General features: G+C 40.5%; 1 protein-coding gene across 2 annotated transcripts in view; it reads right to left on the bottom strand.

Annotated features, from left to right (window-relative positions):
- The window catches only part of LOC135525725 (syntaxin-binding protein 6-like), a 119,813-nt gene that overhangs the window by 90,591 nt on the left and 6,261 nt on the right, over positions 1 to 22,961 (bottom strand). For both annotated transcript variants that reach the window (XM_064953524.1, XM_064953525.1), the window contains exon 2: positions 11,168 to 11,378. In XM_064953524.1, coding sequence (XP_064809596.1) covers positions 11,168 to 11,321 — 154 coding nt within the window. In that variant the 5' untranslated portion in view covers positions 11,322 to 11,378. The remainder of the gene's footprint in view (positions 1 to 11,167; positions 11,379 to 22,961) is intronic.

The raw sequence follows: 22,961 nt of genomic DNA on the forward strand, positions 1-22,961 counted from the left end.
ATATTGCTTTGCCTGCTGCTGATGTGGCTGAGGGAGTAGAGTGGGCTGCATTATATTTCTATCGTCTCTGTAAATACTGAAAGTACAGCATGCATCCTCAGTCTCTGCTCTGCTGCATCATCAGCCCTGAGAGAAGACTAAGAGACATTCCACAAAACCAACACCAGACCACCCACACATGACGTCCACAAACCTGCATCTGTCAATACATTGAGAACACCAACATTTTCAAATGAGCTAACTTTGAAATATTAGGCTTGGGCGGTTTACCATATATACATTATACCGGAGTATTTAGAAAAATCCACACAAGGGTTTTTCCAATACTGTCAATACTGTTGAAAATATTCCTTTTAAGTTTTTTTTGTAGACATTTGAATAATTGTAGCTACTTTAAGTAAATACCTGCAGTCAAATTATATAATACGTTAGGAAATAAAGAACATTGCATTCTTAATTTCAACGGTCACATTATTAGGAAGCTTAAGGTAGTCCCAAGTCATGTGTCACGTGGTGTTTGTGTACAAGCACACAACGATGAGAGACCGGAGCCTTGAGTCACTCACTGTTGTGCAGCATGTGCCAGATGATCTACAGTATGGAACTCACAACTAATTCAAAAGAGAATTCAGAGAATACGCACCTGGATCAAGAGCCTTGCTGGCTAATATTTGTTTTGTGCGTGCAGAAAACTGTGAGTGGAATTTGAGTGTTATAAATCCATTCACGTTTGAATGGACGTCGTCAATCGTCATATAAGTAAGCTCCCATGACCCACGCACTAGCTCCGCTTCTGGCTACTTGGTAACATTTTGTACCCAAGTATTCCAAAACAGAGCACTAGAGCGGTGTCCATCTTGCCTAGGGTCACTGGAAGTAGTAGTACACCATGTTCAGTGGTCAGAAAGAGTGGAGTATAGGAGAGCCCTCTGGGAACACCGATCCTAGGTCAGTATGGTGGCCATGTCAACACAGCAGCCTTACTGTAGCAAAGATTTTTCTCTATTGCTTATTGGGTTAGTGTCTATAATAAACTCTCCGTATTGCCATGGCCATCCCCATCCTTGGGGACTTCCCCCACATAGAAGTGTACAAATCACACACACACACGGCAAAAAGAGAAGTAAGGCAAAGCTGGCAAGCTTCAAGGGCATCCTTGGGCAATATCAAACCCCCACCCCACACACAACTTACCCAGCATATTGCTGGCTGACTTCATGGGCGCAACATACTCAAACTACTGTCGCTCCATGCCTTTTGCCTTTTCTCAACAACCCCCACGCAACGCAAATCCGAGTCAAAGGCTCTACTACTAGGCAGAACAGTGTAGAGTTATAGCACAGTAGGTAGCGAAGCTCCTACAGGCTAATAAGCCATATAGAGGGACAGCATCTGTGACGCTCCACAAAGCACAATCCTGACAAGACGTAGTAGTAGACCTACTTAGTGCCTTCGGAAAGTATACAGACCCCTTGACCTTTTCCACATTGTCACGTTACAGCCTTCTAAATTGGATTTCAAAAAATCCTCAGCAAACTACACAAAATACCTCACAATGACAAAGAGAACAGGTTCAGAAATGTTTATGTATTAAAAAATAAAAAACAGATACCTTATTTACATAAGTATTCAGACTTTAGGTCGACCGATTAAAATCGGAATGGCCTTTATTTAATCTTTATTTAACTAGGCGAGTCAGTTAAGAACACATTCTTATTTTCAATGACGGCCTAGGAACAGTGGGTTAACTGCCTGTTCAGGGGCAGAACGACAGATTTGTACCTTGTTCGTAACTGACTTGGCTAGTTAAATAAAGGTAAAATAAAAATAAAAAAAATAAAAAGCATTGCGCTGTTTATGACTTCAAGCCTATCAACTCCCGAGATGAGGCTCGTGTAACCGAAGTGAAATGGCTGGCTAGTTAGCGCGCGCTAATTGTCGATGAGTTCCTGGTTCAAGCACAGCGAGGAGAGGGACGGAAGCTATACTGTTACTGGCAGTACTAAAGTGCCTATAAGAACATCCAATAGTCCAAGGTTAATGAAATACAAATGGTTCAGAGGGAAATAGTCCTATAATTCCTATAATAACTACAGCCTAAAACTTCTTCCCTGGGAATATTGAAGACTCATGTTAAAAGTAACCACCAGCTTTCATATGTTCTCATGTTCTGAGCAAGGAACTGAAATGTTAGCTTTCTTACATGGCACATATTTTACATGGAACATATTGCACTTTTACCGTCAACACTTTGTTTTTGCATTATTTAAACCAAATTTAACATGTTTCATTATTTACTTGAGGCTAAATTGATTTTATTGATATTTTATATTTAGTTAAAATAAATGTTCATTCAGTAGTTGTAATTGTCATTATTACAAATAAAATTGGCCGATTAATCGGTATAGGCTTTTATGGTCCTCCAATAATCGGTATCTGCGTTGAAAAATCATAATCGGTCGACCTCTAGTTCAGACCCTTTGCTATGAGACTCGAAATTGAGCTCAGGTGCATCTTGTTTCAATTGATTAACCTTGGAGTCCGTCTGTGGTAAATTCAATTGTTTGGACATGATTTTCAAAAAGGCACACATCTGTCTATATAAAGGTTCCACAGTTGACAGTACATGTCAGAGCAAAAACCAAGCCATGAGGTTGAAGGAATTGTCCGGAGAGCTCCGAGACAGGACTGTGTCAAGGCACAGATCTACCAAAAAACATCAGCAGCATTGAAGGTCCCCAAGAACAGTGGCCTCCGTCATGCTTAAATGGAAGAAGTTTGGAACCACCTAGACTATGCCTAGTGCTGGCTGCCCAGCCAAACTGAGCAATCGTGGGAGAAGCGCCTTGGTCAGGGAGGTGACCAATAATTTGATGGTCACTCTGACAGAGCTCCAGAGTTTCTCTGTGGAGATGGGAGAACCTTCCAGAACTAGACATGAACCTGATGGAACATCTCTGGAGAGACCTGAAAACAGATGTGCAGCAAACACTCCCATCCAACCTGACAGAGCTTGAAAGGATCTGCAGAGAAGAATGTGAGAAACTCCCCAAATACAGGTGTGCCAAGCTTGTAGCGTCATACCCAAGAAGACTTGATGCTTTAATCACTGCCAAAGATGCTTCAACAAAGTACTAAGGGTCTGAATACTTATGTAAATGAGATTTCCATTTATAAGAATTTTATTATAAAATAGCAAAAATGTATAAAACCTGTTTTTGCTTTGTCATTATGGGTATTGTGTGTAGATTGATGAGGGGGGTGGGGGACGATTTAATACAGTTTAGAATAAGGCTGTAATGTAACGTGGAAGAAGTCAAGGGGTCTGAATACTTTCCGAAGGCAAGTTTACTGCCATGAGTCTTTCTGGGTAAGTCTCTAAGTGCTTTGCAGACCCAGATTGCACAATATTTGCCCATTATTATGAAACAAATTATTCAAGTTGTGTCAAGTTGGTTGTTGCTAGACAACCATTTAAGTCTTGCCATAGATTTAAGCAGATTTAAGTCAAAACTTGGTAAGCAACTCCAGTGTAGATTTTGCCTTGTGTTTTAGGTTATTGTCCTGCTGAAAGGTGAATTCATCTCCCAGTGTCTAGTGGAAAGCAGACAACCACGTTTTCCTCTAGGATTTTGCCTGTGCTTAGCTCCATTCCCTTTATCCTGAAAAACTCCCCAGTCCTTAAAACCTGTTATGGCAGGGAACTCCACCCCCCATTCAGCTGAAAAGGTGGCGCAGGGAATTCAAAAATATTCTTTAGAAATATTTAACTATTAATATTTAACACATTAACAAATCCAATACCTCAAATGGAAGATAAAAATCGGACATGATGGGTAGATGAACAAGATGTTTAAAATGTTTTATAGCAAAAACACAACATATTTTTATGTTCGACCACCACCAAATCAAAGGGAAAACGCAGCCATTTTTTCCAGCAAAAGATAGTCACAAAAGCAGGATTCGAGATAAAGATTTTCAAAAGGTTAGTGATTCATTTTATCAGATGACACTCGTATGACATGTTACACAATACATTTATGTTTTGTTCGATAATATGCCTATTTATATCCACAAATCTCGGTTTACATTGACGCCATGTTCAGAACTGCCTCCAAAATATCTGGAGGAATTATAGAAAGCTACGCCAGATAACAGAAATACTCATCAAACTTTGACCAAAGAAACATGTTCTACATATAATTAAAGATACAACCGCTGTGTCAGACATTGCAATAATCTGAGACAGCGCTCAGATGTAAAAGTATTTCTCCGCCATGTTGGAGTCAACAGAAATACGAAATTACAACATAAATATTCCCTTACCTTTGATGATCTTTCATCAGAATGTAGTGCAAGGAGTCCTAGTTCCACAATAAATCGTTGTCTTGTTCCATAATGTCCAATACTAGTGTCCAAGTAGCTGCATTAGCTATCACTTTCAGCTCACGTGCCCAAAAACGGACTGCTGGTCCAGGACAACTCGTACGAAAACTTCAAAAAGATATATTCCAGGTCGAATAAACTGGTCAAACTACGTAGAGAATCAATCTTCAGGATGTTGTTATCATACATATCCAATAACGTTCCAACCGGATCATACGTTTTCAGCTGCAGCCAAATGGAACGACGGTGGCACCCACAGAGAAATGCGCCATAGGAAAATGGCACTGACTATTTCCCCTCCCATTCGGTCAAAGTTCACAGCAAATGCTCCATTCCACTTTCTACTAAATGAGGACATCTAGTGGAAGGCGTAGGACGTGCTACCAGATCCATATATTTTTGGGAAAGGAGGGGGCGATGATGTCAAAGTTGCCCCACATTCAGAATTTCACTTCTTGTTTGGAAGATTGCCTGCCCTATGAGTTCTGTTATACTCACAGACATAATTTAAACCGTTTTAGAAACTTCAGAGTGTTTTCCATCCAATAGCAATAATAATATGCATATATTAGCAATCTAGGACAGAGTAGGATGCAGTTCACCATGGGCACGCAATTCATCCAAAGTGAAAATACTGCCCCCTATCCTCAACAAGTTTTAACAATGGCAAGCATACCCGTAACATGATGCAGCCACCACTATGCTTGAAAATATGGAGAGAGGTACTCAATAATGTGTTGTATCGGATTTGCCCCAAACATAACTCTTTGTATTCAGGACAAAAATGCATTGCTTTGCCACATTTATTGCAGTATTACTTTAGTGCATTGTTGCAAACAGAATGCATATTCAGGAATATTTGTATTCTGTACAGGCTTCCTTGTTTTCACTCTGTCAATTAGGTTAGTATTGTGGAGTAACTACAATGTTGTTGATCCATCTTTATTTTCTCCTATCACAGCCATTAAACTCACCATTGGCCTTATGGTGAAATCCCAAAGCGGTTTTCTTCACTCTGGCAATTGAGTTAGGAAGGACGCCTGTATCTTTGTAGTGAGTGGGTATATTTATACACTATCCAAAGTGTAATTAATAACTTCATCATGCTAAAATCATGCTGTTTAAAAAAAAACATCTACCCTTCTCTGTAAGGCATTGGAAAACTTCCCTGGTTGTTGTGGTTGAATCTGGGTTTCAAATTCACTGATCGACTGAGAGACCTTACAGATCGTATGTGTGAGGTACAGAGATGAGGTAGTCATTCAAAAATCATGTTAACCACTATTGTTGCACAGAGTGAGTCCATGCAACTTTTTGTGTGACTTCTTAAGCATTACTCCTGAACCTATTTAGGCTTGCCATAACAAATGGGTTGAACATTTATATTCAAGACATTTCATATTTAATGAATTGTAAAAATGCCCACCGACATTATGGTATGGTATTGTGTGTAGACCTGTGACAAAAGAAAATCTAAATTTAATCCATTTTTAAATTCAGGCTGTAACACAAAAAGTGTAAAGAAGTAAACGGGTGTGAATACCTTCTGAAGGCACTGTTGGTTGTTACAATGAAAGTAAATGAATGAATGACACAGAAGATAGCAAGCATCCATGCCCACAACGACATCGTCTCTAGAGGAGAGCAGAAGACGCTACAGTACCTCAGATTGGTTATGTAAAATGTAAATGAAGACAGGGAATCAAGTGTATTCAGATTAGTTTCTTCCCAGTGCTCACTTGGGGCCTATTCCCACAACGAGATATGAAGGAGAAACGGGGGAGCGGGGTGGTAAAAAAAGTACAGTAGGCCTACATTACAATAAACCAGGCTTTATTCTTTTATCAAGATCATACAAAACATTACGTGGTAAAAGCAAATAAAGTGAATTCATCTCGTCGATCTGTTTTATATGGAAGACCATACCCACCACCCAAAATGTTTTATTAAATAAAATGCCTCATGATTTGTCAATGTGCACAATTAGTCTGTGCTTCATTCTGATCAACTGTAGCCTACTGATAACAACCACAGATGCAGGTAGCCAAGAGACGCCTATGTGCTCTGATCCCATTTGGGCCTGGCCAGGGGAAACGTAATGTTTTTAAAACCTAAACTAGGGTTTCCCAACCCTCTCCTTGGACCCACCCCCAGACATTTCACATTTTAGTTTTAACCCTAAAACTGGCACACCTGATTCAGTTAGTAAAAGGCTTGATGATAAGTGAACTAAAATAATCACCTCTGCCAGTTTAGGGTTAAGACAAAAAATGTGAAAAGTCTAGGGGGGCCTGAGGAGAGGGTTAGGAAACCCCGGTAACCTATGCATTTATAACCTAAAATAGGCCCATTTATTTGTGCGACAGCGGGTCCTCGATTGGTCAACCTTGAAACATTGTATCAACTGGGTTCAGCCCACAGCTAGATGGCAAACTTGCAACATTGTATTAACTATTCTGATCCCTCAGAGTTTCCTGTGAAAGTGAGCTCAGGACAGACAACTGTATTTGTGCAGTTGGGATACGAAGTAATCAGGTATTTTATGATGTTTCCACTGGATCAGAGCAGAACATTTTTTCCTTTCACATCAAGGCTTGTGGTTTTCAAAAATGGAGAGAGCTGGAAAGATTTTTCAAATACATTAAGGAACCATTATCATTCTCGATTGATGTGTGAACTTGTTCACTTGCTGTTTGAGGTGAAGTAAAACACACTTTGAGAAGCTCCACAGCTCATTAGTGGCAAGTTCAGGAGCGTAGTGGCAGAATCTACAAAGGCCAATGAATCAATCAACACAATAGTGATGACATAGTGTATGAGTGTCTTTTTAAATTACAGACGCGAAGGCCTACATGATGCAACCCAGTATACAGCGAGCTCAGCACTGTTCGTTTTTGTCCTATTACAGTTGTCTGTCTAAAGGGGTTTTAATATTTTCATCCTCCCAAGGGCCAGGTTTTTTTATTTCTAGGGGGGGGTGGGGAATCTGTTCCAAAGTATTCCCACAAATAAAAAAAAGAGGCGTGATTGTGTCAAGATATGATATCATTTTATTTGAAAATAAACTATTTTTGGGCTTAGTTGTGGTCAATTTTCAGTGTGAAAATTATTATAATTATGTTACGCCCCCCCCCCCCCCCATCTGCTCAAAAATCAGCCCACGACTGAATCTAGTTGCCTACCTCTGCTTTAGCTTGTTCTCCATCTTCTTTATCCATTGTGAACTAACATATTTTCAGCACTTTTATTTCCATCAATGTACAAAACTAATTTACTCATGCTCGCTTGTCTCTCTTCAGCAAACATATAGTGAGCAATATGTTTGGAACATCAAATTGCAATAAAATCAGAGTATCGAATCTCCATACATATTGGCACCTAGGTATCGTGATAACGAATCGTGAGGTCCCTGGCAATTGCTAGCCCTAGCAGGCATGCACACACAAAATCAATACCTTTAGGGATTCTATTACAGATCAATTTCTATATGCAAGAGATGCAGATCTAGTCTAGTGGTGAATACTGATAAAAATCACACTTGTTCCAAACCTTCCTCACATAAAACCAATGTACAATATTGGATCATAAACACATCAATATAAACAAACCACTTCAGTCCAGTACATGGTCTGTCACAGCATATTGCTGCTTGATGAAAGCTGTTCACTTGAAGCTAAAAGAATAAGATGATTTATGGATTTCAATTATGCCAGGTAGAATGAACTGTTGGCACGTACACCACTCTGAAGAGACTTAAACAAGCAGGGTAGTTCTGGTCTTCAAGGTTGTGTGTAACTGATACATGAATTCCTACACTGCACATATTGAGTTGAGACGGCATGATTTGCTGCCAAATAATGGTTAAATAGGATTGCAGAATGGGTTAAAGAGTGGGTTAAAGAGCCACTCAGCAGCCAAGGGAAAGTGGTCTGTACCCGTTATTCTCAGTGTTTCCTAAATTAGAATGCATGACTGATTGAGTTAGAGTGCAATATTTCAGAGGATAAACAAATATTTCATTAACAATTTAAAACCCAATTTCAGTTTTTTTAAATGATTAAATTCCAAAGCAAATGTAATCGGCTTTGACACTAAACCAAGCCCTAAATTGGTTTAGTGTGCCACTATATTGGCTCAGCAACACTAAACAGGCTCTTCAGAGAGCTAATTACAGTGGAAAGAAAAAGTATGTGAACCCTTTGGAATTACCTGGATTTCTGCATAAATTGGTCATCAAATTTGATCTGAGCTTCATCTAAGTCACAGACATACATAGTGTGCTTAAACTAATAACACACATTGTATTTTTCTTGTCTATATTGAAAAAAATCATTGAAAAACATTCACATGATAGGTTGGGAAAAGTATGTGAACCCCTAGGCTAATGAATTCTCCAAAAGCTAATTGGAGTCAGGAGTCAGCTGACCTGGAGTCCAATCAATGAGACGAGATTGGAGATGTTGGTTAGAGCCCTATAAAAACAAATTAAAATTCCCAAAATTTGAGTTTGCTATTCACAAGAAGCATTGCCTGATGTGAACCATACATCAAAAAAAGGAGATCTCTAAAAGCCTTGATGTTCATCAGTCCACAGTAAGACAAATTGTCTATAAATGGAGAAAAGTTCAGCACTGTTTTTACTCTCCCTAGGAGTGGCTGACCTGCAAAGAGGACTGCAAGAGCACAGCGCAGAATGCTCAATAAGGTTAAGAAGAATACTAGTGTCAACTAGAGGTCGACCGATCAATCAGAATGGCCAATTCATTTTTCATAACAATCGGAAATGGGTATTTTTGGGCGCCGATTTTTTAATACCTTTATTTAACTAGGCAAGTCAGTTAAGAACACATTCTTATTTTCAATGATGGCCTAGGAACGGTGTTTGCCAGCAGCTCTTCGCAAGCACAGCGCTGTTTATGACTTCAAGCCTATCAGCCTACTGGCTGGTGTAACCGATGTGAAATGGCTAGCTAGCTGGCTAGTTAGCTGGGTGTGCGCTAATAGCATTTCAAACGTCACTCGCTCTGAGACTTGGAGTAGTTATTCCCCTTGCTCTGCAAGAGCTGCGGCTTTTGTGGAGCGATGGGTAACGCCGCTTCGAGTGTGGCTGTTTTCGATGTGGGGGGGAAACTACACGGTTACACTGGCAATAGTATAGTGCCTATAAGAACATCCAATAGTCAAAGGTATATGAAATACAAATGGTATAGAGAGAAATAGTCCTGTAAATACTATATTTACTACAACCTAAAACCTCTTACCTTGGAATATTGAAGTCTCATGTTAAAAGGAACAGCCAACTATCATATGTTCTCATGTTCTGAGCAAGGAACTCAAACATTAGCTTTTTTACATGGCACATATTGCACTTCTACTTCTCCAACACTTTGTTTTTGCATGATTTAAACCAAATTATTTGAGGTTAAATGGATTTTTATTGATGCATTATATTAAGTTAGTGTTCATTCAGTATTGTTGTAAATGTCATTATTACAAATACATTTAAACAAATAAAATATATATAGATTTTTTTAAATCGGTATCGGCTTATTGGTCCTCCAATAATCAGTATCGGCGTTGAAAAATCATAATCGGTCGACCTCTAGTGTCAACTAAAAACTTACAGAAATTTCTGGAACATGCAAACATCTCTGTTGAGTCTACAATACATAAAACACTAAAAAATAGTGTTCATGGGAGGACACCACATAAGAAGCCACTTTGCTTCCTCAGCTTGCTGTCAGACAGAAAAATTAATTCCCAAGTTAATCAAGAAATTTTGCAGGAGAATGATAGCCTCTGTCCACCAATTGAAGCGCAACAGAAGTTGGGTGATGCAACAGGACAACGACCCAAAACACAGAGGTAAATCTACAACAGAATGGCTTCAACAGAAGAAAATACACCTTCTGGAGTGGCCCAGTCAGGGTCCTGACCTCAACCTGATTGAGATGCTGTGGCATGACCTGAAGAGTGCAGTTTACACCAGACATCAAGAATATTGCTGAACTGAAACTGTTTTGTAAAGAGGAATGGTCTAAAATTCCTCCTGACTGTTGTGCAGGTCTGATCCACAACTACAGAAAACATTTGGTTGAGGTTATTGCTGCCAAAGTAGGGTCAACCAATTATTAAAACCAAGGGTTCACATACTTTTCCCACCCTGCACTGTGAATGTTTACACAGTGTGTTCAATAAAGACATGAAAACAATTGTTTGTGTGTTATTAGTTTAAGCAGACTGTTTGTCTATTGTTGCAACCTAGATGAAATCAAATTTTATGAACAATTTATACAGAAATCCAGGTATTTCCAAAGGGTTCACACACTTTTTCTTGCCACTGTAGATGGTGAATTTAAGAGGACGTGTGTTGAAATGTGACTGGGGTCATTAGCATGTTACATCAATTCCAGGCTAATAAGACTGACAGTGAGGATAACTGCTCTGGGCATGCCTCGCACAGCACACCCTACTCAGGCCAGCAAAACATATCCATACAAAAATACACAAACACACCACTGCCCTCAGGAAGCTTGTCACTTGAAGGGATATTATGACCACATGCAACAGCCATGAAACCTGTCAGTGTAGAGCAGGTCATCGTCAGCACAGAAGCCAGAGGCCCAGTCATAGCAGTGGTTATCAGAATACTCAGCAGGCACATGAAGGGGAAGACTGAATAGAGGAGAGGAAAACCAGAGGGGAGGATAGGGCAGGAAAGGAAGAGAGGAAAATGCCAGGAGAATAACGGGAAAGAGGAAGGTAGAGGAGGTTGTAGTACCTGAGAGGCAGATGAAGGTCATATAGTCTCCCTGTCCTCCAGTAGCCAGGAAGGGGATCTTCTTCTTGGTCCTCCTTTTCACCTGCACAGCCACCAGCATCTTCTCATCGTGGGGTGTGAACACCTCTTTGTTGATGGCGGACTTGGCACTCATCTCAGGGGAAGTAAAAGTCGTAGAGAGAGGGGGATATGGGAGGTCGTTAGCTCTTCTCTGTGGATGGGAAGAGATAAGAGCTCATTAGTGAGTGTTAGAGGTTAGACATTGCTGAAATGGGTAAGTTATCCCAACACACAACTTAAAGCCCTTTACATTTCAGTGTCACGTTGGTATGAGGGGTCGGGAGACAGGCGCAGTAATGCGTAATAGGAGTTTTTATTACACCCAAATTACAGCGTGCCGTGTAAAGGCATGGGGACGAAAACTAAACAAACACTATACAAAAACACAGGGTTGAAACCCAAACAAAAGTGAGGAGTACCTCGAATAAATAACACAAGTGCACAATGATTAACACACAGGACGAGACCCGTAATCATCTGTGAAATCCACAATGGAAAGTAAGCAAAAACACAGCACATGTACTCACACGAACCAACGGACATTGTAACAATAGTCTACAGGCCAATGGTAAACCAAGGACACACTTATACAATTACTAATCACTGGGAATAGGGGCCAGGTGTGCGTAATGAATGTTCCGGAGGGATCCGTGACATTCAGAAAAGAGTTGTGCAATTAATTGAGGCATATGCCATTCATTTTGACTTACGCACACACAGAGCTCAAACTTTCACATAAATGGTAAGTTTCTCAGGAACTTTCTAGCCTAAAATCAACAGCAGTCTGGCCAATATCACTGAATACTTATTGTGAAGGTGAGAAAGACACTGGTAGAAACAATAGGAAAACATGCACATTTTAATGTGATTATTGTGGATAGTCAGATTAATTTAATAGCTCGATTAAAATGTTGACATGCTTTGCAAGAAGAATGATTTCCCTAATAATCCTGTCTACATTGGCATCTGATATCAGGCTACCTGATGGCACTCTAATAAACACAGAAAATGCCCAATCAAAATAAACATTCTACCACCGCGAACATGTTGTTTTTGGGATGCATATTTGATTGAGTTTGGACATATAAAGTTTGTATGTGAAAACTTTAGGTTACGACTGTAACCCCGGTTCTCTGATAGTATGAGTGGTATTTCACATATGGGATACGCCCCCAGCGTATTCGTCAGCGTATTCGCCAGAGTATTTGGCTGGACATGGAGAGACATGTGCATCTGGGAAGGGTGCCCCTCCTACCCTATAATAAGGTCCAACGCAGCATCGCAGCAAAAATAAGCAACATATCTTCCTCGCTCATGCAAGGAGGGGGTGGTCTGGTGAAATAACTCACTCATACCATCAGAGAACTGGGGTTACAGTTGTAACCTAAAGTTCTCTTTCAAGTATTTGTTTCTGTATTTCACTTATGGGATATACTGAGTCCCACATTGCCAGACAAGCTTATCCTGACGACCAACTGCCCTGTGCGATATATCACACAAATGGGCCTTACTCGCAGAAGATCCTACATGTAAAACAGTATGCACCATGGAGCCTATAAAACTTTGCAAATGTATGAGGTGAAGCCCAACTCGCTGGATAGATATGCCCTTAAATAAAGCCTAGGACGTAGCCATTCCTCTAGTGGAATGAGCCCGTAACCAGCAGGAGACTGAAAACCCTTACTTGTGTTGGCAAAATCGATAGCCCCCACTATTCAGTGGGAGAGACATTGTTTAGTGAGCGCTTTACCTGTAAGAGGTTTCACCCAGGGAACAAACAACGGATCACATTTTCTAAATCCCTGGGCACAACATATGCAACCGTTGATGTACCGGCGAAGAAAACAGTGGGGGATAAAAAGCTACCAGCTACCCAAAACTGGGTTAATAATCTTAGGGGTAAAGGCGGGGTTAGGCCGCAATGATACCCTATTGTTACCAGGTGCAAATGGTGCACATGACGAGTGCACTGACAGTGCGTAAATTACTTACTCCAGGGGCTCAAAAGGCTGTTGGCATAGAGCATCCAAAACAATTGATAAATCCCATGACGGGGCAAGCTGTTTGGATACTGGGAAGCAAACGACGTGTCCCCTTCATAAAATGGGCAACAAGGGGGTGTTGCCCCACTGTCGTGCTCCCAAAACCCATATGACAAACCGAAATAGATACAAGATATACTTTAATAATAGAAAAAGCCTTTCCTTTTTCTACTAATTCCTGTAGAAACGACAGGATTACAGGGACAGAGCACTGGAACGGCACTCTGTGATTAGTGCACCATTCCTTAAATAGGTGCCATTTACAATTATAAAGGGACCTGGTGGATGAGGCTCTAGCACTCTGAATAGTTGAAATTACATTTTGGAGGAAGCCCGGCAGTGTTCAAGTTGAACCATTGGGCAACAATGGAAAAAGGAAAGGCTTTTTCTATTATTAAAGTATATCTTGTATCTATTTCGGTTTGTCATGTGGGTTTCGGGAGCACGACAGTGGGGCTCCAATCAGGAATCCCGACAGAGAGGACGCGAGGTCGTTGCTGAAGTCCTCCAACAGTGGGGCAATGGCGTCGAGCTGGTTGCCCCAGCTAGCGCTAGCCGTCGCTCCACGGTTCCCTGTGGGGATATCCATTGCCTCTGGTGATACATCGGGGGCGCTGGCCCCCCATGTTAGGGTCATGTTGACTCAGGCTAGCTTGGCGTGCTTCACTTTGAAGAGGGCACAATGTGGACAGGAGCCACTGGAGGCTTCCTGGGCATGTTGCAGCACACCGAGTGAGTGTCTTTGGCCGATATAGTGTTTCCACAGGAGCAGATTCTTCACAGATGCTTTTGTCACCATAGCCTGGATGCTATGCTTTTAGCTGCCAGAAAAAAACTAGAATGTTCCGATAGCTAGCGATTAGTGGGTTATCTCCGACAGTGGCACTTGGTGTGATGGCTGGATACCGTTTCCGAAACAACAGATTAGAAAGGATAGATTGGTGTAGCTAGTAAAAGCTTTTCTTGAAGTAAAACCAAAAAAGCTAGCTCGCTTGCTAACAACTAATCACTGTTTGGATACAGCTAACTAGGTCGTGAACAAGTTAGCCGTGTCACAGCTGTACCTGTTCCTCCCTCAAATACTTTTCCTCTAACTATGGTGAAGGAAAAGGAAAATTGTCACCACTGCACAGTCCAGAGAATAGGGCCTGGCGAGTGATTTTAAGCTCATGCCTGTGGACAGTTTAGCTAGTTCTGGAAAATGCAGTCGTGTCGAGGTAAGCTTTCTGATGAAAAGTCGAGAAGAGGTGTTTGAATGACTCAGAGATGCTGCGTTGTACCGTTTATACGGTTGAAGGGACACCCTTCTCCGACACACGTCTCCGCGTCCAGCCAATCATGGCTAGTGTAATAAAGGCTTCTGACGAATACGCTGGGGACGTATCCCAATAGTGAAATACCGAAACGAATACTTGAAAGAGAACTACTTCTAAGATGCATATATTCAGTTGTTCCGGACACACTTCACTCACACTAAAGAGGGAGGCTTGCACAGCTGGTGCTAGCACATGTGCAGATCAAATACACAGCTGGAACCCTGATTAAGGGTGTTTAGATGTCCTAATAATTCAAAAGATTACTGAGAAACCCAGGCATTTTAATTGACGTATGCTTTTGACCATGAGCCGATTAAGAAAAGCAGAGTAAAGGTATTTACATAACTATTGCATAATCTGCCTACTGCCATAATCAGTTTAATTATTAGTGAACATGTAAACATACTCAATGTCTTTGTTACATATCAGGAGAAATCACATGCACCCAGAAATCACATTGAGACATTAGTCCCGGAAGAAATAAAAGCAAAATTGCCCTGACATCTACTGACTGCTCTGTGCTTTCTGGTTCCCTCCACTGCAATCTCATTTCAGAAACATTCTACTCTCCAAAAGAAACAGCCCCATAAAATAATGTAATGCCACAGTGAGCGACTGCCTCCATTATCAAAAATGGGCTGTCATCTCTGTGTGGGGCAAGTAATGGTGGCAGGTAGCCTAGTGGTTAGAGCATTGGGCCAGTAACCGAAAGGTTGCTAGATCGAATCCCCGAGCTGACAAGGTAAAAATCTGCTGTTCTGCCCCTGAACAAATCAGTTAACCCACTGTTCCTAGGCCGTCATTGTAAATAAGAATTTGTTCTTAACTGACTTGCCTAGTTAAATAAAGGTTAAGTAAAAAAAAAAAAAAATTATATCTCTTTTACTACGCAGGCAATGTTCCTTCCCAGATCTGCTGCAAAATGTAAATGACTTCAGTTAACAAACTTTAAAAAAATAATATATTCTCAGTGAACAGCCGTTACATTTTCCGTTATTGCAAACATCTTTTCAAATGTTACTTTGTTCACATTATTCACGGACAGTTCCTCAGACAATGGAATCGGAACACCCAGGTTCCAAACACTGTGTGCTTTGCTGATAGTGTCAGAGTAAGCAGTGCTGAGGCATTGCAATTGTGGCTGCAATAATTGCAGGATGTGGTTATAAACAATAATGTTTTATTGGGTCCAAATGCTCTCCGGAGAACTATGGATGGAGTTTAATCATTGTCTCAACCACAGACAGAGCGGTGGTGATACACCAATCTGTCACTCACGACAAATGCTAAATGAATTACAGAGGAACAGCACACTGAAAAACAATGCCCTCATCAATTTGGATTGCCAATAAGCAGGCCAAATATACTTGTTTTTCACAGTGCAGTGAGATTCAAAAAAGTAATTGGCTGTTGAGGAGGAGATGCACGGAAACTATAGTTTCACAGAAACATAGCCCGCAGTATTTGACAATTAACCTTGCTATACATAAGTCTGCTTATACAAGTCTGCTTATACTTTAAACTTGAAAAAGCTGTTAGTGTTTCCCCTACTATTAATTAGTCTTGGCGGAGCCCAAACCTAGCCGAGCGCTGTAAAACACTGAACAGCTATCCGTCTTTGTCCTCAACAGTCCAGCTTTCAAAAACACCAGGCTACTGTATGTGGCCAGGAAAATATTCTGGGCGTTCTCATGATTTGGTCCACAAAAGCTAGTTGTTTCAGACATTTGAAATGCTGAATCATGAATGGTGCAGCATCTGGTGAGAGTTAGTTCTAAGCATTGGCTCAGAGTCCGTTTCTACTTCTAGGTACTCCTATCCACAGGGTAAAGTTAGGTAACAGTAAACACTATGGTAGTACACACTCACTTACACCACGGCGACTCAACTGGCCATAAAAAAATAGTAGCAAAACAATCCATCTCATTCAATGACAACATCACCAGATGATAAAGCTCTTAACAAAATGGGACTGAGTAAACAAAACACAAGCAAAGATTTATTTGAAGAGCAACTAGCCAACAAAAATGCCTTTACTTGGAATGTTTAAAACATCCAACCCCTAAAACATCAAGCACTTTGATGGAACTTATCACCGCAAAGGAAAGAAAGACCAAGAGTTACCTCTGCTGCAGAGGATAAGTTCATTAGAGTTACCAGCCTCAGAAATTGCAGCCCAAATAAATGCTTCACAGAGTTCAAGTAACAGACATTTCAACATCAACTGTTCAGAGGAGACTGCATGAAATCAGGCCTTCATGGTCAAATTGCTGCAAAGAAACCACTACTAAAAGACAGCAACAAGAAGAAGAGACATGCTTAGGCCATGAAACATGAGCAATGTACATTAGTGGTGGAAATCTGTCCTTTGGTCTGATGAGTCAGAATTTGCGATTTTTGGTTCCAACCGCCGTGTCTTTGAGAAAGAGTAGGTGAACGGATGATATCCACATGTGTGGTTCCCAACGTGAAGCATGGATGAGGAGGTGTGATGGTGTGGGGGGTGCTTTGCTGGTGACACTGTCTGTGATTTATTTAGAATTCAAGGCACACTTAACCAGCATGGCTTCCACAGCATTCTGCAGTGATACGCCACCCCAACTGGTTTGCGCATATTGGGACTATCATTTGTTTTTCAACAGGACACTGACCCAAAACACACCTCCAGGTTGTGTAAGAGATATTTGACCAAGAAGGAGAATGATGAGTGCTGCATCAGATGACCTGGCCTCCACAATCACCCAACCTCAACCCAATTGAGATAGTTTGGGATGAGTTGGACTGCAGAGTGAAGGAAAAGCAGCCAAGTGCTCAGCATATGTGGGAGCTCCTTCAAGACTGTTGGAAAAGCATTCCAGCTGAACCTGGTTGAGAGAATGCCAAGTGTGCAAAGCTGTCAAGGCAAAGGGTGGCTACTTTGAAGAATCTAAAATATATTTTGATTTGTTTAACACTTTCCTGGTTACTACATGATTCCATGCGTGTTATTTCATAGTTTTAATGTCTTCACTATTATTCTACAATGTAGAAAATAGGAAAAATAAAGGAAAGCCCTTGAATGAGTAGGTGTGTCCAAACCTTTGACTGGTACTATAAAAGTGTACACATGCCCTGAAATGGCTGTGCAGAAAGTTGTTTTTCCTTGTTCAGCTTCCTATGAAAAACAGAAACAGCTTTGTTCTACCGCCATCTCAGTCCACTGGTGCACTACCAATCTCTGTACAAAGGAGTCTTCTGATACAAGGTGCTGGATCAGTAATCCAATCAATTGAAGTGAGGACAATGCTCTTCATTACTCAATCATATGAAGACAACAGGAAACCTGAATGCAAAAAGTCACTAAGACAGGGGTAGAGAGTCAGAGAAAGCGAGAGAGAAAAAAAGTTAGAGAGCTTCCTAGCAGTGAATCTCTCCAATAGCTGAAATCCTGGGAGTCTCTACCGATGGTGGTTGTGTATAGATTGATGAGGACTTAAATGGGTTTTTTAAAATCAATTTTTGAATAAGGCTGTATGGCATGTCACACTAATTTTGTCCAGACAGCGACAGATACGTAGGCTACATATAGTAAGGCAGAGGTGCACTGCTTCGCTCGCTCAGATGCCTTCTCCGGTGAGATACTGTAGTTTCAGCCACTTGTGTATCGAAGTAAAGTTTGCAGTGCACTGTTTGGATGCTGAAATTATTTTTGATGAACGTGCGAAGGTAACCTATTTGAAGTGATTTGTTTGACAAATCAGATGAACTGGTTATGTTCATGGCACATTAAAAAGGTAATACATTTTTACAGTTAAATGACATAAAACTAGCCTCTGCCTGGGGCCTCCAATCACCCAGTCCAAACTGTATCTTGCCATTTCTTGGCTTGCAATGTCTCGCAACTTCAGTAAAGCAGGGCCTATCAACAATGAATAAGCTAGGATATTCTACATGCAACAGACTGAACACACTCTTGCATCATTAGTAACTGACGGTTTACACAATGGTGCCTGCACAATGTAAAAAAAATACAAATGTAAAAAAGTGTAAACGTTCTCCATGCTACAGATTTATTGATGGATCTAGGCCTACGGTGGGAAATAAACAAGTGATGAAAGTGTTCACTGCAAACAGAGGTGGCATAGATTTATCTGGAATAGTGAGAACTATCACTATTTCATACCTAGACCCATATTTACAAACACGCAAGGTAAGAAACACTACAAATCTTAACTGAATAGTTTGGGTCAGGGTACAGCTGGGACGATAAAGTGACAATTATAGACACCAAACATACCGATCACTTATCGCAGGCGTTTTTTGCTGAGTAGCCTATCCTAGAGAAATTTGAAATGAAATAAGTTTCCTAATATGGGTGATTGTGAATGGGACAATTGCTGGCTACAACAATCAAAAGAGACGTAGTAGTTTACAGGGTAAAAAAAATGTGGTGCACAATAGATTTGGGCAATGACAAGCAGTGTTTTCCATAAACTCAGAGAAGCCAGCCAGAAGAAAAAGTAACCAGTAAGGCTCCCCTGGGTGAAGACATTTTTGCCAAACAAGCTATATTTTGGTGGCCTCTGGTAGATTCCAATGATAGTTGCTTGTTGGAAATACAATCAGGAAATAACACTGAAAAAAAATGCACACTGACAGTGTTAGCTTCATCAGCTGTATGATATAAAACACAGGAAAAAATATTTGGACTGCACTGGGCCTTTAAAAAAATCCTGTAAGACTGCTATCTTCCATAGGCTTCAAGTTTCTTTTTAGACTTTCTTAGCTATCTGCATTTGCAGGTATTATTTTAGCTCTTACACAGGTGTTTGAACATGAGCCTTGATACACAGAACACAGCTGTTGACTCCTCCATTGTCAACACTTTGATGAAATAAGTAGACCTATATCCATATCTTTGAAAATACCATACAAGTATCATTAGCTTTTAAAACAATTCAATCTGTTTTCTTGTATCATATTTTGTACCAGAGTGAACTGCATGATCTTTTAACCTTTGACCCCAGATGTCATTTATTTTACCTCTTTCATATGAGCCCATAAGTTTTGTATGGAAATTTTGGGGTCCCCCTCAACCAAGGTTTCACCTACTCAGGTGAAAATCCCCAAATTTCACTTTTTCATTTTTGGTCGTAGGGAAGCTTTTTGTGCATATGAAACATTTCTAGGATATTTTATTTCAGCTCATGAAACATGGGACCAACACTTTACATGTTGCATTTATAAAAAAAATGTGTATTTTGAAAGATGAGATAAATACTGCTGTGATGTGATGTCAAGCAAGCCAAAACATCAGTGACCCAAATGGGCACTTCACATTTCCATATCATGAAACTCATGTTATATACAGTGTCAGTGTCTCTGATCACAATGTTTGATGTACAGTTACAAGATGACATGGCATCACACTCTGGGTTGATCTGAACAGAATGAAGAAAATTATTGTGAAGAAAATTAGTAGCAAAACACGCATCTGAATCCACTTTACTATGCGCACAATAATTGTGATCCGTTTAGCGGAATTGCCAAACACTAAGATTGTATTTTATACCTTAGTAATGTTGGCAATAGAATAGCAAGCTTTCAAATGATGCCCACCTGCCCAGATTGCGATTTATAAATGGGCAATTTTTAGATTGCGCAAACAACAACAGTAATTGTATGATGGTGGGGATGAAGTGCTATGTTCCAAACAAAACAACTACATGTGTGCTTGCTCTAGTTCCTCAACTGCACAGCTAGGAGAGATAACAAAAAGCACCATATAGTTGAAGACTCTTCTTTGAGTCATAAAAGTGCATTGAAATGACTTAAGAACTGTGCGTGTGTGGTCACCAGTTAGTCCTCTCATTCAAACATTTGTCATTGTGTTGTCTTATGTTGCACCTACCCCACATTTTCTTTTTTGGATTCAGTCTTGTGTCAGGTGAACGGTTGTGTCCCAATAATAATTTTGCCATAATCGCCAAACTGTTCCCTTTCAATTGTTACCATGCTTATCTATATGTTTTCATATTTCTTCTGTAATTAACATTCAAATGTATCCCTATCCATATAGCCAATTCCCACGAGTGTAAAGGGTTAAGAGTGAGACAACAGTAACACTTTGAAGAGCGATCCCGCAACACAGATGGTGCTTGTTACCCCACATAAAATTATAGAGTGACCGCACCATCTACCCTGCTGGCTTGGGGCCGTCAGTGCCAGCTAATGATGCATCAGCGTTTACCTCAGGGTAACAGGTTGATGGTAAAGATGCCAAAACAACAAAGAAAAAAACACTCATCCTTGGGTCTCTATATTGGTTTATAATGTATACTGTTTAGATGTTGACAAAAGCTATCCGTCTTATTTTGGGAAGTACACATGCTGTGAAAAGATCTCACTGACACACTTGGGGATATATTTTAAAGCAGAAGGATGATGTGAATAATAGAGAACATGGTTGCTTTGAACTCTGAACCTGAACACTATGTGACTTGAAGACCTTTTGTAGCCATACATACTGTCATGAATGCACAGTCGTTCTGTTTCACACACCTTTTCCTCCTGAGCTCGCAAATAAACAAACAACATCATGGACTCAGCAGCCCAGTCTATTTGGAAACAATACAGAAGGATTCTTCTTTGGCAACAATCCACTTGTTGGGCCAAATCCCTTGTGGAACACCAATCTAAGGGCATAAAATTATACATTTCCTTAAAGGTTTTCTTCAATTACTGAAGCCTGTATACTTTAGAGCTGCCACTGCAACTAATTTTGTTATGGCATATCTCTGCCACAGTACACTGAACAGAAGCACATAAACCTCTCCCCTTTCTGCACAGGGAGGAAGGACAGGAGGATTAATCCATTTTACTGGGTGACTCAGCTGCAGTTGAGATGAGGGCTGCATGATGCCAGCCAGACATGGGGAAGCCATGAATCACACAGCAGAAAGCCCCCAAAATGATCTCATTCTTTATAGCCTGGCACCCTGTGACAATAAACCACTTTGGAGAGGGAGCAGTAGGCTAGACAAGGCCGGGCTGAATGAATAACCAGAAAAACAACAGTCAACAGAACTTTCTAAATGGTCTGCAGAAGAGCTTCCATTAGTTTTAGCCTACAGGTAAGACAAATATGAATATTACAAGCAGTGTTTACATAGCTTCTATGGATCTTTCCCTTTAAAACTAACTAGTATCCAAACCTGCTGACATAAGCAAATTATTCAAGCAATGGATCACCTAAAATGGCCCTAGCTGTTTTGGTTCTGCATGAATATGCAGAACCAATGATGATGTATACACCATGTGTAAATTAATAGATAGGTTATTGGAGATGATTAGGCTAAATTTTGTGGTGTGCTCCAGTAGCCTAAATTATACAATAAACTACTTCATGGGAGTGTGGTGTGCATTTGTAGTTAATTGGGTTGGTGAACAGTGATGCTATAAGGAGTAGTATTAAGGAAAGCAAGATCTGAGGTGAATAAGGTTGAGGCAGCAGCCCTGCAAGGCCCAAACCTGTCAGACTCGGCACTACAGAGATGGGTGGTAATTGCTCATTGCAGATAAATCCTAAATGCATTGTTTTCCAACGGGCTTTTTCCACCTTTGGCTCAAATACAAACTCCAGCTCAAGGCCTTTAAAGACTGTACGTCGGATTCAGTCTTTTAAGATTATCACGTCACTAAATAAAAATCTTGATATCAACTTGGCCAGATTGTACAATTTGATTCAGTTCTGTCATCGCATTCTGCGATTGGCTCATGAGGCTTCTTCAGCAAACGTAGACGACATCAACTGCAGGATGTACAGTGGCTTGCGAAAGTATTCGCCCCCCTTGAACTTTGCGACCTTTTGCCGCATTTCAGGCTTCAAACATAAAGATATAAAACTGTATTTTTTTTTGTGAAGATTTTTTTGTGCATTGATCAAACTCCTATCAGGTAGCCTGATTTCAGATGTGTCAAGTAAACAAATTAGAGAATTTGTTCTTGCAAAGCATGTAAATGTTTAAATCGAATTTATATTAATCTGACTAGTCACAATAATCGTATTATTGTGTGCATACTCAAGAAGTTCCTATTGGTCAGTCACCAGGATTGACTCATAACACCAGCCACACACTACACGATAAAAGACAAAAAAAATGGACACTACCAGAACTTTGACGGAGCCTAAGACTGCACGTAGTGGTACTTAAAAGCGGTAGACCTAGACCCTGTCATAATGAACGAGTCAAGATGTCCGACAAGACCTAAGAATTTCCCCACAACTTGGACATTGAGACACCAAAATTGTGGCATAAGACAGCTAAAATTGTAAAGTCTGTGGGGTGCTTCAACTCTAGCTGGTCACTATGGAACTAGGCAAACAAGGATTTGAGG

Source organism: Oncorhynchus masou, chromosome 32 (genome assembly GCF_036934945.1).
Source record: "Oncorhynchus masou masou isolate Uvic2021 chromosome 32, UVic_Omas_1.1, whole genome shotgun sequence".
NCBI classification, from domain to species: domain Eukaryota; kingdom Metazoa; phylum Chordata; class Actinopteri; order Salmoniformes; family Salmonidae; genus Oncorhynchus; species Oncorhynchus masou.